Here is a 16,748-nt window from a genome sequence, read left to right on the forward strand (position 1 = left end):
GGAAAGAGTTCTTTCCTCCTCAAGGAGACAAATGTTGCAGTGTTCCCTGTATATGTCTACCAGGAGTATTTAGCTGAAATCCTTGCTCTTAGCTTGGAAAACCATATGGATCATCATAACGTCTTGCTACGGATAGTATTTGGATTTGAACTGACTCAGTAAGGCAGGATTGGTTAACCAGCCACCAACGGAGCCTTCTTTTGTGGCTTTTGTGGCCTCCTCACACAAGTAACGGGTGTCCAGATCCACAGTGCTAATGGCTCTTCCAACATAGCGAGAGCACAGGTACATGGAGACAGTCAATCTGCTTCCAGAAAACCAGTAGAAGTTCCCTCTACTCTAATCATCTGTCTCATGGTGAGAGGAGGTGCTCATCCCCTGAACATTGTTTCTGAGAGGGAGTTTGTTGGCTAGAGCTAATGGTCAAATCTGTTGCTTGTGCTTTAGGCCATTTGTGGCCCTCCATTTGAGCCTGTTGAGATAATGTGAAACTTACAGACAGACTGCACTCTTTTACGCATTGGCGTCTCCTAATCAAGTAAGTGGTCTTCATGCTTTGTGTCCTACCTGCATTCAGACACTGCTGTTGGTTTGAAGGTTACATGATGGCCAAACACAGCATATGCACCTAAGATTTTGATTTTCTACACTGGGTTGCATTTCCTGTGTGCATGCATTATATATCTAAATAGTGTAGGATACATGTATAGTGTGACCTGCCTCTGGGTTTGGTGGCTCCTCTGTGGTGGTATGCCCCACGCAATATGTGTTGTACTGAGTTCATTAACTGCAAAGGACCCTTTTGTGAACTTTTGTTCCCAGGAGAAGAATGAGGTACAAACAGGGGTAGGAGATATGGCCTGAAAATGATATTGCAATATTTCAGAGTATGTTTAGGATAACAAAATTATTGTCATTAAGACAAAATACTGAAAACAAATTAATTTTTTACTTCAAGAATATATAATTCCTACAAAATAATTGTTCCAATTTTACATGTCAGCGTTAACATAACAGTTTCCCTTCAAATATTTAGTAAAAACTAACATATTACTGTTGTTTGTTGTATATCAGATTTTTTCTCAACAAACCACTTTCACATTATTGAAGTAGCTCCTCGTTTCGGAACCAACTCCTCCACCTTGAGGCCGGTTTCAGCCATGCTTATTGTTGCTGTGCATTAGTTATGCATGTCATGTACGTCATGCTGCCACACTGTGTAAAGGTATGACCTCATTACATCCACAAGTGTGAATTTTTACAATCACATCATACATTAAAACAATATTGTCGTGAATGATTCGATATGGCACACCCCTAGATACGACACCACGCTCCCACTTCACAGCTGAACTTGACGAGTGCCAAGAGCCACCGTTCACTGAGGGACAACTGTGGTGACAGCTTTTATAGGCAAGCAGGGCCACGCTTACGTCACTGCAGGTTGTCTGCCTTAAAGGCATGAACAGAGGTGTCTTCAGCCACAACACGCAGGGGTGGGATATCCCATAAAACACGTGTTGTACTTCATTCCTTCCTTGTTTGTAAGAGGGAGAGTGGAAAGGAAGAAAGGTGGACTCCTGTCCTAGTTCTGCATATTCTAAGAAGGATATGTTTAAAGCAGCAGCCATGGAGAGACAGGGAAGTGCTCTGGGCCCAGGGGCCAAATGAATCCAGATGTCAGAGCATGTTCACAAGGTGGAGTCGATTTGTACAGTAGTTCTTTTTCCCTTGTTTAAAAGCTCAGTCGCTTCTTTTTAATCCATTTTTGCTGCCAGTGCTCACTCTCCCTTTTTTCTCCTTTTGTGTTCCCTCGCTATGTCACTCTTGGCAAATAAAAACAAGTGTTTTTTTAATAAGTATGGAATGTCTAAAGGATTCAACGATCCTGCCAAAACCCTCTGAAAGATTTGCATCCAGTTATGATGCTGTTCAGAAGTCTAAGACTGAATATTTTTGTATGATTTGCACCTGTTTGTATTGAGAAAAGTTGTTAGTTTTGATACGTAGACTAGACACTACGCCTCACAGACAGAAATATTAAACCATGGTATTTCTGAGCATGATCATTTTATAATAACATTATGTAATGCTGTGTAACCCAAGCCTCTGGTTACATCTTGTGGTGTAAGTGTCCTATGGCTATTGGGCCTTGCAGCACTGACTGGCAGGCGAACATATAAACCTCACACTGGTACCAACTCTGCAGCACCAAGGGTTTAGGAGACAGTGAAGTGGAACTAAAACTGCATCTTTAAAACTTCTCTGCCAATCTTGTGCTTTTTTGCTCACTGCTCTTCATCTTGTGTTTTCTCAGTCTGCGATTCTTCTTGGTTTGTGGTTGTTTCTAGCTGTGCATCTCTGGCGGTCTTTCTGAGAGCTTTCAGCTTACAGTCAGACTACGACTTGTCACCCTTTACAGTTCTAATCCCTGACCAACCACGTCTTTCCATGTCTGCTTTATTTCTGTCACATGCTTTTATGCTTTTCTAAACCCATTTTATAGGCTACGACCTTAAATTGTTCTGAGAACAGCTCTGATCACAACGGTGGTGTTTTCTGGTGCATTACAAATGAGATCGGCCTTTTACTGGCTGGCGGGGAGTCCCCGTGTGTCACAGACAGCGGTCATATTAGTGCAGCTGTTGAGGAGGACATGACTGTTGTTATCCTTCTGTCTGTGAGCTGGGAGGGGCAGGACACACACAAAAACACACACACACACACACACACACACACACACACACACACACACACACACACACACACACACACACACACACACACACACACACACACACACACACACACACACACACACTCATTTGGTAACAATCTCGGTGCGGAAATAGAATCACAGTGGGAAATGCACACTCATGAATGGATATGAAAGTGTGAACATCAAGCAGTCTAACTTTGAGTCCGGAGTTCATGATTAATACTATTCAGTTTGCTCTCAGTACCAGATGCTAATTTGATGTTTGAATATGTGTGTGTATGTGTGCGTGTTTATTGGTAGCACTGGGGATATGTGTGCTGGCACCTTCTTTTTCCTGTTTCAGTTTCTGCACAGTTGCTGCTGCTCCTTCATGTACTATCATGCTTTTAAGCTGACATCACACCCCAGAGAAGAGGGTTGGACACACTCTTACCATACTGTATACACAGTCGAAAATGTAAAGAGAGATGCAGGAAAGGATAACTGGGCATACGTTTACAGGATTAGATGGATGGGTGGAAAAGGTTATAGAAGGATGAGTTGGATGTACAGCAGAGGTAACAGCCTAGGTAGAGATCAGTGAGATTCCCATATTACGATAGTTTTAAAATTGGAATATGAAATAACAAATATTGACTTGCGTTACCGATAAAGTCATATTTAACATTGAACCATGTCAGTGAGCAGTAAAATGGGGAAGTTTCACTTGGTTACTAGGAAACAAAAAGAGAAATGGATGACTAAACCACTTCTAGTGTGTGTTGTAAGTAGGTGGCAAATAGTAATCGGGAATATACAGCAGTTATCAGCATGCAGTTAAGTTTCTATCTTTGTATCTCTGTCTCGACAAGCAGAGACAGTCTCCTTAAGATATGCTTGCTGTGGTGATGACTTCATGCACAATGATATCCAACTTCATTTCTCAGCTTAACTTACTGATGCACATAAACCAAACTTAGCTGGTGAAGAGGCAGGGTTTGGATTTGTGTTTGCATTTTAAATGTGTTACCCATTTCATGGCGGGGTTGTAAATAATGTCCTTAATGATTCACTAATGATTGAAATCAAAATTATCTTCTGCCATTCCTTCCTTTTATCTCGTATTTTTATGTTTCCCTTCTGCTCTCCTTGCAGATATGTTCCAGTACCTTCTATCCTTCTCACAAGGCCACTTGAGTTCTCTCCTGGAGGGAACCTACTCATCCCTGTCCCGCAATGCCCTGCCTCATGTAAATCAACTCTTCTCCTCTCTCTCCCTCTACCTCCGGGGGGCCAATGTCTCTGTGGAGGCGTCAGTTCACCAGTTTTTTAACAACATCTTCCCACTCGTCTATACGCGGCTAATCAATCCAGGCATCGAAGGCAGCCTGATGGTAGGCAGTGAAATGGGGGACTGTCTCCGTATGATCAGACAGGACGTCAATCCTTTTGGGCCTCACCCAGCCGTCATGGCCCAGGAGCTGGCTGGAGCTCTGGGGGCCGGGAGACAACTCGGTCTGGCCCTGGAGGAAGGTCTGGAGGTCATGAATGCCACCGAACATGCAACTCTGACCAAAGAGTGTGTCAAGGGCCTGGTGAAGATGGTGTACTGCTCCCACTGCAGAGGCTTGACGCTCATCAAGCCCTGCGTGGGCTACTGTCTGAATGTAATGCGAGGCTGCTTGGCCAGCGTGTCAGAGCTGGATCAGCCGTGGAGGAGGTACACCAGTTTGTTGGAGCAACTAACCCACGCCATGGCCGGGCACCACAGCCTGGAATTAGCCCTGCTGGGGGTCAGGGGTCATGTTAACGAGGCCTTACTCTACACACAGCTCCACGGTCCCCTCATTACTGCAACGGTGAGTAAACACACTAATCAGAAGCTTAAATGGCACATGCAAAAGTCTCCAAACCTTTTTGTTTAACGTCTTTGTTTTAGACATATACTTTGGCAGTGTTTAATGTATTGATTGGAAAGCTTGTGCAGTTTGCTTGTGGGTTATGAGCGATTTTTTTTTTCCCACAAGTGCAAAAAGAACACTGCATTAATGTTTGTGCAATGCTGAAACTATTCAGAGAAAAATAATATTTATACAGAAAGATTTTCAGCCTCTTCCAAAGAACTACAGGCTGAGCTGAGGCTGGAGGAGAATTTTTTCCAAATGGCAGGGCAACTAAAAATCACTATTGTTGTTTAGGTTCTGACTGAAGGGCAATATTATTTTTGACTGTGATGAAACTGACACAAGCGGTGAATAAAACATGGATTGGGGCACATGAATGTGAGTACTACCATATGCCTTACGCTATATGTGGTTGTAAGTTAATATTATAGAAGACAGACATGAAGACAGTTTCATGAACGACTGCCAGACTGTTCTTCAAACTGAATACTGCAGTTAAATTTACAGTGAAACTTGTGCTTTTGTTTAACAATTTATTTTGGATGTCTATTCCTATGTTCACAGAAAGCATCATGGTTAGGTTATACTGAATAAACAAAAAAATAATTCAGCAGACATGTTTAAATTTGCAATTTAACACAAAATATGATGGCTATATAACTAAAAAGTTAAATGTCTACATTACAGTTTCCTCATCTTAAAATATATGACAGCATACAAAGCATTATACACGCTAGATGTGATGCACACTGAGTAGTAGTTTTGTTTACATGTCAGTAATTTGCTTTACCATAGCATACCATCAGAATTGTCAGGAAATGTAGTACACTGTAATTTTTCTTTTTATGTTTTCAACAATACCTTCCTTCCCCCGATAGCAAAATTAAAAGGTGGAGGCATGTATGTGGGCGGAGGGTAATGTGAGTCATATACCAAGGAGCAGAGGGTGATTAGCAGAGATTTATGTACATCATCAAGAGAGACGTAACTCAAGTTTCTCTGGCATGTCCTGGTGTCCCCATTGCACCTCCCTCTCCTCTAAATTTCAGGTATTGTTGTCAGATTAGTGCAGGTGTATTCTCTGTTATCAATGCATGAGAGCATTTGAAAATGTGTCTCCTGCTGGGCATGAGTTGGACAGTTTTAGACATCATGGTTCCAAAAGCTCCACAAAAGAGACTGGAGAGAGCACTTGTTTTCGAATATCTTTATATTTGTGTACAAGTCTACTCCAAAACTGTTCTTACAACTGGACTTGAACTTTAAGACGACTTTGTAAAGGGCACATAATGTGCAAGATATTCATGGGTTATTCTTCGACTTTGCTATTTAGTTTGACTTACAGTTGCAATCTTTCAATTACCTATTGTCTGCTATTTTCCCAGACTGGTAATTACTGTGGTCACACAAGAAAGAAGAAGTGAGCTGACCAAGTTTAAATGGTTCTGAATTTTCCACCTAAACTGCTTCCCAAACTGAAATGTCAAGACCACACAGAAGGCAAAGAGACAGAATTGATAACATCCCTCAAACCAACTCAACCAAGCAAACAAGCAGACTCCCAAAATATCAAACTTATGGAGCATTTCTGAGATAGTTTACTGCAGTATGATGAAATTAGTAAAGTTTTAAGCCCTTATATTATTCATTACTCAAAAAGGTAGTAACATTACTGTTCTGTGCTGTAATGCATGTCAACCTAACAGTGTATATATTGCCAGACATCTTATGAAACATAGTGTTTCGTATCTTTTAAAGTGGAGACACCCACTTTCATATTTCTCACAATCAAATTTTCAAGTGATCCTTTGGTGTGTCAATATGTTGCCAATATGCAAATCTGAATTGGAAACTCACTGTCATATAATTGTTTATTTTACAACATAGCTTGTCAATCTTAAATCCTCATTATTACAGCTTCCTTTAGCATGCAATTAGCATGCAAACATCAGCAACAATTAAGTAACTTAAACAAAAGATATTCAAGACAAATTCACTGCGACAGATTATCTTTGTCCAGCAAGGTTTACCATGCCCTGTAAGTACATTTTCTTAGTGTACCAGAATGAACTGAAATTAAAGTTTGACTGGAAGTTTGGAAAAACATGCACAGCAGTTCGGGTGGAAAACGGTTGGCAGCCACATTAAAGGAAAGTAATTTGTAGTTAATGGACTTAAACATGTGAAACCACTGGTATGATCCTTTGAAGTTGTGGAGGAACGTCACAACCTGAATGATTCTACATCAGGCATTCACATTCAACTGCATAGACACTAACTGTATATACATGCATGCACACACAGACAGAGGAGAGTTGGTTGCCAGGCTTAAAGACTGACCTAATGCAACTATGCAGAGAGAGACCCGGCTTGTATTTCGTGTGTGTATGTACGTATGTGTGTGTATGCCTGTTTGGTATTCATCTGGTGGCAGGCAGGCCCAGAGCAGGGAGCCCAGTACGGGGACAAGTGGGACAGAACTGAAAGGGTTCCAGCTAAGCCATACAAACTAGACCTAGCCAGCTGGAAAAAAGGAGCAAGAGAATAGTTGCTAGAAAAGGGGGGAAGGCCCGAGTCAGACACTGGTGGCTCCCTTTTTCTGTGCTCTCATACGCTTCAAGCAAACATGAACACCTACGTTTATTCAGTCCCTCATGCAGACGCACAATTCTGCTGCCATGTATCACACAGAGCCCATGGCCTTTTAAAAACAGTGTGTTTTTATGAACCCGCAGTGGCCTGTCAAGGGAAACTGGTAAGTCTCCAGGGCTCAACTACTGCGTCTTTGCAGCAACCTACACCCTTAAAAATCTATATTGCCCCCTTCTATGAGCACCCAAATTTAAAACTTCTTCTATTTTAAACTATTTTCTTTGTTTATACTTTGTGTCTTGCTGCAGTGCAAATACAGTGCAAAGACATAAGGTTGATATTTTATAATATATGCTGTATGTGAAGTCAAGCATAAAGAAGTAACTCTACTTTTTGCCCAGTCAGAATATTATATGAAGTTGTTATTAAAGGAATTATTGTGACTGTGTGGTTTTATACTGGGATGTTATCCCAAACCATTTTGTGGTCTCTCTCTCTCTCTCTCTCTCTCCCTCTCTCTTTCTCTTTCTTTCTCTCACTTAGCAAGCAGCAGACTACACAGTCTCCACTATATGTTGCTATACGTCATAGGGTTGGAAATGGGTCACAACACGTATACTACACACACACACACACACACACACACACACACTGCAGGTATCAAGTTTTTAGTCCTTTAAGGATAGATTCTGTTTTAACAGATTCCTGCTCTTACTGAGCTGGAGCGTGAACGTGGTTTGAAGGGAAGTGGTTATGGATATTGGGGGAGCCTGGAGCTGGATTATGTCGAGTAGACACAATTAAGCGAAAACTGGAAAATATCCAGTAAAAGTGGCTGCTCTTATTGGGCCCCGGTGCAAATGGTAGCTCAAGTGCTTAGTGAGGTTTTCTCCTTCTGAATACTGTGTGTTGAATTCATCTTAAAGTTTCTCCCTTCACAGTCAGCTGTGCAGACTGCTGTTTATTGACATGCCCATAAAAATGATATGGCTCATTTGACCTGCAGGGAAACTTTATGTCTCCTACCCACATGGTAAAGATGGGCACACTCGTTTAAATTTTAACACACAGAAGCATGTATTCTCTCACACCTTCACTCAGCCACTCAGTTGCTCACTGTGCCAGTGAGAAAGTAGTAACAGTGGTTCAGATTAGAGCAGTTTATACGCTGGTCTACCTTATCCGCTTGTTGGTTTTAACCCACCTTCTCATTACTGTCTTATGGAGGAATGATAATAGCAGCCTGGGCCTTTAGATAATGGAAACAAGGGCCAATGGGATGATTGGACGCTTTCCATTCACCATGGCGGCACCTCAGTAGACTGTAGCGGCTTACATTGCAAGCACATTTTCTTTTTCTCTAGCCCACAATAAATTGAAGGAATATCAACTGGTGTGAAAACAAACTTTGTTGTTATTCATACTTTCACAATATGACTGGTGAATATAATGATATTGAAAAGAGTTAGTGACAAAAAGTTATCATAATTTTTGTTGGAAGTCCATGGCAAACACTGGCAAATCAATTCAAGTTAATATCATTACAGACGGGATATGATATATACTCAGGCTAGTCTATCAGAGATCTAAAGCTTTACTCACAAGAATATCTTTGGATGCTAATGTTTCACCATTGTGAAAGTCAGTGGCATTGCATTCCTGTAGCTTTTACTTGTGATTCTGGTACTGTACATTTTTGATTGTCACTATCAAATTAATGATGAAAGTAAATGTTAAAATATATATGATCAAATAAAATGATAATCCACACAGGCTCAGGCCTTTGCATTTAGCTCCTACGTCAAATTTCTCTGAGTGTGAGCAGAATGGCTGCTGACGCAAAATGCACTCATGGCCAATTTAAATGCCTAACCCATCTTTCTTGTGTGCGCCTTTGGCACCGGTTCTAACCCTCAAGCTGACTTACTGGCTTACTCAGCAGTCCATTAGCTAATGATGGTGGGTGCAGCCTATTTTCTCCTCAGTCACCCTCATACATTTTTGCCACTCTCCTCTTCCCTCTTTCAGTCTTTGCCTCACTGTGATATGCTGATAATATGCAGCAGACGTCAAAACCACACAAATTTCCTCCATTTCTTCTCCTCTATTTGAAAAGATAAATGGCCCCATAATTGATTGCTGAGCCATTAAATATGGATATGAACACAAAGCAGTTGTCCTTAGTATATTATGTTCCCCTGTGACCCACGACTTGCTTTGGTAGAATCTTATAATTTAAGAAATATTGTAATTTTGTAGATATGTAGTTGATTTTTAGTTGATAAAATGCTCACAGAAGGGGGACTAAATAATGTGGTTTTTTTCCCCCCAAAGCCTGAGGTCTGCTACTAGGATGGACTGTTTTAACACAAAATAGGAGATGACAGGGGAGACAGAGCAATGACAAGAACAATAAAGGGTGTTGACAGGCAGACAAAAATGTTGATGTATCCTTTTATGAGACTAATATATAAACCAACAAAGAGGGTATTCCTACGGCTTTACTACACTGGTCACAGTCTACAACTGCTGCTACAATCAAAGGCTTGATTTGGATAATAAAGTTCAAATGAGACAGAGAAAAATGCAATGACTTGTTTGTGCTTACAACCTGTCCAATATTTGGTAAATAACTCCAACATGTCTCTGTCCACTTTATTGTTTTTCAATAACTTTTACTTACTTTATCAGAAGAAAAGTACTTCTTTGGAATTGTTGATCAGGTTCAATTTTGACCATTTCATTCTCGATAAATATGTGTCTAAATTGGAATTACATTTGGTCATTGCCATCCTGCTAGTTCAAAGCGATTTGGAGCCAGAAGTGACCATATTTGGACGAGCTGGAAGTGAGAGAGCGGAGGATCTGATTCGATCTGATTGGAAACTGACGAGTCTACGTCCCGCCCACCAATAGCAAACCCTGACTGCACTAAAGGCCTGTCAATCGACAGCCACACCCACAAAAACACAGCTTTTTGATGCCTATTTTCTGAATAATGATGGAAATATGTTCAGATGGACTACCAGAAAACTAATAAGAAGGAGTGACTTTAGCTACGAACACCAACAAATAAATAAATATTGAGTTCTTATTTCATGAGAGAAGTTAAGTGGGAGTCTATGGAGCTGGAGACTTTTTGGAGCCAACCTCTAGCGGCACTCGGTGGTATTGCAGCTTAAGGCACTTCCACGTCGGCCTCATCTTTCAGAGCCGGAAGCTTCGTCCACTGTTATGTACAGTCTGTTTTAAACGCATAATAACCTTTCTTATAAACATCACAGATTCGTCTTTAATGGCTTAAATTGAAGATGACACTTGTACCATGAATGGAACAAATAGATTCATCTATTTACCTCCATAAAAATATAGGGCATTGAGTACACATAAAATTCACACTTTAGGGTGTTTGTCTTACAATGATTCTCACTCTTTTGTCCACACGCAAACCGAATGCCATGTTGTGTAAAAGTGCTCAGGTTTTAAAGAGGCCTCTTTGCTTTGTAAGCACCTTTAATCTTGAGCCAGCCAGCATGACAATATCGTGCAGCAGCTGCTGTGAAGTTAACACAAATGCCTACTGCATCTGTGTTATGATTTTAGTGGTAACTGCTGGTTCATTGGAAGGCTGCATATGAATACAAACTCTCAAAGTTTCTATTCAGGAGCTTAGCTTATTTTCTTTCCTTGCGTGCCTATGTTCCACCATATCACAGACAAAGACAAAATGAACTAACTTGACCTTCCTCCCCTGTCTCTGTCTCTTGCTCCCTTTCCTCCTCTGTCTCTATATATAACACCACTTGAATCCACTGAGACATCCTTTAAAATGTTCTGTCTGTAATTCTCGTAAATGTATTTAAAAAGATGGACTAATGTTGTCAACAACCGCTACAGTAACACCCCTATTTACAAGAAAAAAAAACAGCCTCTCATTTTTAGATCATCTGCCATTGATTTAATCAGGGTAAACAAGCGTCAGTGTGGAGAGAGAAACTCAGTGTGCTCTTTACTGATTGGAATCTGAAGGACTTTTGTCTGTGATATACGAGCGGCTGCATCTCTCTTTAATTAGCACTGACATCATTTGGATAAGAGAGAGAAAAAGGCGGGGAGAGGAGAACTGATTGACAGAGACAGAGAAAGATGTACACAAAGTGATTTAGAAAGAAGGAGGCCGTAAAAGAAGGCAACAAAGAACTGTCAGAGCGTCAAAAGGGGGGGCAAGGGGAGAAGAGTGATGTTGTAAATCCTCTATACTTTTTCAGTAAAGGATCTCTGGGTGGAAAGTCGTCACAATTACCTTCCTGTATGAGTAGGAGGGTTGTTGACGCTGAATGTTTTAACTGAAACAGACTGACTATTAAAAATGTTGTCTCAAAGCCACAACCCAATTATCATATCGTTTCAGAGTGTGCTGTTTGTTGGATGAACCTAAACCCATAAATGGATGACAATTTTTTTGTTTTGTATTCAGAAATTATTGCTTTTTACAGTTTATATAACAGATGCATCTGTCTTTGATGTAGTTTTCTTTCATTTTTGCCTGTTCTAACGGTCACCAGCTTTAATTCGTCTTGACCAAAAGGACTGAAGTGTCACTATACATATGAACAGAATGAAGGATGGTGTTAGTTCAGTTTGAAATGGCTTTAGTTTAGCATTATTAGTAGACTGTTGTAATTAATAGTAATATTAATTATAGGTATTTTAATTAGACAAGCTCACAGTTACTTAATTTCAGTTAATCGATCATTAATGATCGTAGTTATTTTCTCAATGTCATAAGACACTTGTGATGTCATCTGTTACCTTGTCTATTAAGTATTATATAATATCAGTGCAGTGGTAGAGTTTCTAAACTTTAAGCATGTTGTGTTCTCTTTCTTGCATATTACAGACTTAAATAAGTTGCCACTTTTACTGTGGAATATTTAATTCATTATGAAGGAGTTCGTGATGAGCAGTTACATAAACATTTTAAAATTAGGCTGGAAGTCAGACTTTATTTTCTGGTTAATACGAACTATGATTTATTGCATGATCCATAGAAAGAATTTCTGGTACGTTGTGTTCATTAGCTGAAACATAACTTTTTACTTCAGTAGGCACATAGAAAAAAAATCTTAGACAGACACTTTGTTAGTAGGCCTCTTTTTGTACCAGTGTTGAGTCACACTAATGAAAATGCTGCTTTCTGTCTGTCACTCAACACAAGGTCGTTTACCATAATCAACAGGTCAGAGCACAATCTTTAAATATCTAACCAGCAAACATTTTTTTCTTCTGAGATGTGCAGCTATATATGAAAAAGTCCTCTGATAATTTGTGTATTATAATTTATGAAAATACCAGGTTGAACACATAATTTACAGATGAACCCTCTCATTGTAGATCATCAGCATTTTATATAGAGTGTCTACTCCACCCAGAATCCCTTTAGATATTCTGTGGAGACCCAGGTATGCTATTTTTTGGGGGAATACAGTTACCTTGCTATATATTATTGATGAAAAACAAAGCTGTCCTGGTCTAGGGTGCCCAAGGCCATGATGGTGTGATTAAACTCAACACCTTAAAGCCTACATTTGTCTCAGTGTGTGGTTAAATGTAAAACACAACCTAACAGTGCTGTCGAGGGAAGAGAGACTTTTTTATTCCCCTAACCCACCCAGATTTTCCCAGATGGTCCAAGGTTTTAATTGGCAAATATCCAGTCACAAGCCTGCTTCCTTAAACTCAAGGCCTCCACCACAACACTGCTGGTCCTGCAAAATAAAGACAAAAGGTTTTTATTTGGCTGGACCGTCTCTATAGGTTATTTTTGGATAGAAGATTATTGTGATTATAAACTGTTACACATCGTATCGAGTATTGATCCTCACAAACTCATGTTATGTTCCCTTTCTGGTCATTTTGGTGGGACAAAAGCAGATGTAACTGCGAGACTGCTTGCCTTACAATAGTTGCTCCTGAAACACTAGGTATAAGGTTGATGTTGGATTTCTTCTATTTTAACATGTTGAAAAATGTACTCAGGAAAAAAAAAGAAATGGAAACAGTTCCAATGTACATGTAGTGGGCCCTCCCTTTCTATCTTAATTTGTGTTGCAATTAAGGTTGTAAATTGTTATTTGTTTAAACACAATTATCATGCAGCTCAAAAGTTCCAGTCATTTGAAATTATATTGTTTTCTCGGCGTTTCTTGGGGAAAAATATAAAAAAAACCAACTGTGCTGCCAAAGTAGCAGTGGAATAAAAAGCCTAGCAGCAATTTAAACCTGTGGCCTGTTGCTTTAACTTGACTACTGTCTGTATTTTTCTTATTTGTTTCTCTCTTGAGTTAGCAACCACAATGAAGCAAATACCAAATAGATCCTTTTGCTCTTATATCACTCCCATTGAAACATCCATATTTAATAAAAAGCATGTTCCAAAGGTGACATCAGTGTATGAAACAGTTTTTTCTTTTTCTTTTTTTTGACACGTCTCTTTTCTTTGTGTTTGGTGTGTCATGTATCAAAACCGAAATTAAGGGAGAATACTGCTTGTTCTGAGAAAAACGGTTTACGATTGAGTCTTGAGATGGCAGTGACTGTTGTTTGGATATTAGATATAAGCAGTGAATTGAAGAGCATTCTTAGAGATATATTAATGGAAAACTGAGACAATTTTCAGTAGTTGCTATAGTGAATCAGGGTGATACAATTAACAAATTGACACACATGTAGACACACTTACTAAAAATGCACATCAAGAAGAACTTCATGAAGAAATTATAAATCGTACAAGTAATGGCAAAAAAAAAGAAGCTTTATCCTGTACAGGGTCACATGGGCTTATCTCAGCTGACTTTGGGTGAAGGCAGTATCCATCCTGACTAGGTCACCAGTATGGCACAAACCTAGTGGTTTATAAATCTGTGAGCTCAGTTTCCATTTAGGTCATTCAGCGTTATGATGCATAACTATCATAAGTGAGTACAGTCCCTGAGGCTTGGTTAAAAAGTGGATATTGTTTTAGCTAGGGCCAGGAACTGTTGATATAACACAATCTCAGTATGTGACTGTTTTTTTTTTTTTTTTTTTATTTCAACACACTTGGCCTCTGTGAGATTGAAAAACAATCCTGTGCTCAACCACCAGAGCCATCAAAAGCCAACCAAGGCAAAATTTGTATGCTTTGTTGCTCTATAGAAATTGCATTTAACTGTTGTTCACTTTGGCAGAGCTGACAAATACTGTGTTGTGCCTGGAATTAAACAGTTGGTAGCATTAGCCAGCACAACCGTATGTGTGTGTGCGCGTATATAGCACACACTCCACAGAAAATATTGTGGTGTGTGCCCCCCCCGAACCCCAACAACAAGGACAGGAATGAGGCACAGCTCCAACCGCAAGACCCTGCAGCGCTCCACACTGAGGAACAGCTTCGCCCATGAGGCTGTCGGGATGCTGGGCTCTCTTCCCTCTCTCCCCTTGCCCCATTAACTCTGAACTGACCCATATTTGCACTACATTGTCTGCTTTCTTTTGTTTTTTTTAGTTGTTGTTGCATATTTGTGCTTTTCTTGTTTTGTGTTTTTATTTGCACGCTTTGGGACTGTGAGAAACGTTTTTTTGACCCATCTGTATGTCTGTATGTCATATAGTGGAATGACATTAAAGAAGTTGAAATTGAAGTTGAAAAGGGGTAGATGGTGGTCTTCATTGACTGCATAAGCCTTCCTCATCCCATAATGCAATGTGCTTGGGGTGAGAGGGGGCTGAGAAAGTTCCCTTGGCTTTACTGGGTAATCCCTTGATAAATAAACTGGAAAGAAAGACCACCGCTGCTATCTGTAAGCCAATACTCCCCTAGAGGAGGGATGGCCCTGGGTTTGGATAGTTTGGAACTGATTCTCTTGCTGTGCTCTTTTTACACTCTCTTGCTTCAGGAAGATGTGTGCATAAGGCACATATACACACACAGCTACATGGAAACAGATCCTATAGCACACACTTTTGTCAGGTACAAATAAATCATCCATTTTTATTTGAGGAGTTACGTCCATTCTGTTGATGTACAAACCACTAAATCTAAACCTGTAAAACACATGCATGCAGTGTCGTTGTAAAAACACTGATCCATCCTGCCTGCAGCGGTAAAAATCAAATTTCATTGGGTAGCTCAAATGCACATAGAATACATGCCTTGTATTTCCCCAAAGTCTTCCCACGTGGAGAACATGCGTCCCATCAATCTGCCCTCCATCAGCCTCTGTCCTCAGGCAATCATAGAAGGAATGTTCCACAAAATAGCTGAAATTGTGAAGGTATAACAAGGACAAACAGGTGGTCACCCACACATACACACAAAACCAAGTACTCACGCTGTGCCCGAATAAGATTTTCATTCTCACGCCATCATCAGGTCAGGAGATAATTGATTTATGGCCATGTTTTAGCCCCTGTCGTTATTCAGCCTGTCATCTGATTGACCTTCAGGATTATGTGATCATAAGATCCAACCTATAAGAGCACGATTCTACTTCTCAAGAGGATCCTTAGAGGATACTGTTTATTTTCCCTACAGTGACTTTGTGTTCTGTTTACACTGCTGTATGTTTACTTGGGCATCAGAATGATTTTTTTTAATTTATTTTTATTGTTTTGATATGTGCGTCTTTTAAGCCTTCAAAAGTCCAGTGTTTTTGAACCTCTTCTCTTGCAGTTTGGTTGTAAAAATAATGAGGTAATGCAAACAGAACTGTGTGACCTCCTCTTGATGTTGATATTTCACACAGATATTTAATTTTTTGTCTCTGAGAATAGCAAAGTGTCATATGAAGGCAGGTGAGAAATGGGACTGGATTTCTCGTTGAGATGTTCGCAATGACAGGATTAGATCCCATCCTAATCTGTGATTTATCACCGCTTTGAGACATGATAACCTGCAGCTCAGACCATTTCCTGAAGTGTTGTACTTAATTTATCATTTTTGGTCTTTTGACATGTATTTAAAATTCAACGTTAAAAGTAAATACAAAAAAAAAAAAAAAAAAAAAGTGGAGTTACAATGTTGTCAGTAGTATTAAACAAATATGTAAAACCCTGTCCTTAATGTTCCTGCTAGCTCAAAACTAATGCTAGAATAACAATACTACTGTTAATTTCTGATGATATTTGAAATATATTTTCTCCACTGCTTGGGTATGTTATTATGTTTACATTTGCTGAGCAGTGTGAAAGGCTCCTGTCACTTTACACGTATTGGTTCTGTTGTGGAGATTCCCCGAGAGTACGTAGTAGCTTTTTTTCCCCATTTGATATCATATCTATTTACCCAGGTTGATCTTTGGCCTGGCCAATCATATGTAGGTCACAGTAACCAACATACATTTTAAAGAATGAAGTGGGGTACTGAAAAGGATAAATCCTTCATAAAATGCATCATAAACATAATATCTCCTTAACAAAAAAAGTGCAACTGTTGTTAAAGACTTGTCTTGGTTCTGCTCGGCCATTTGCACACATGCTTCTTGCACAGCCTGCCAACTGCACCACTTTCATAC

General features: G+C 39.9%; 1 protein-coding gene across 2 annotated transcripts in view; it reads left to right on the forward strand.

Annotated features, from left to right (window-relative positions):
- LOC138635894 (glypican-5-like) overlaps nucleotides 1–16,748 on the forward strand; it is a 97,315-nt gene that overhangs the window by 22,500 nt on the left and 58,067 nt on the right. For both annotated transcript variants that reach the window (XM_069723601.1, XM_069723602.1), the window contains exon 3: nucleotides 3,854–4,557. In XM_069723601.1, coding sequence (XP_069579702.1) covers nucleotides 3,854–4,557 — 704 coding nt within the window. The remainder of the gene's footprint in view (nucleotides 1–3,853; nucleotides 4,558–16,748) is intronic.

The sequence above is a fragment of the Brachyistius frenatus genome, unplaced genomic scaffold, assembly GCF_029030835.1.
Source record: "Brachyistius frenatus isolate BFR_SWC_R1_liver_20210118 unplaced genomic scaffold, ASM2903083v1 Contig_337, whole genome shotgun sequence".
NCBI lineage: Eukaryota > Metazoa > Chordata > Actinopteri > Embiotocidae > Brachyistius > Brachyistius frenatus.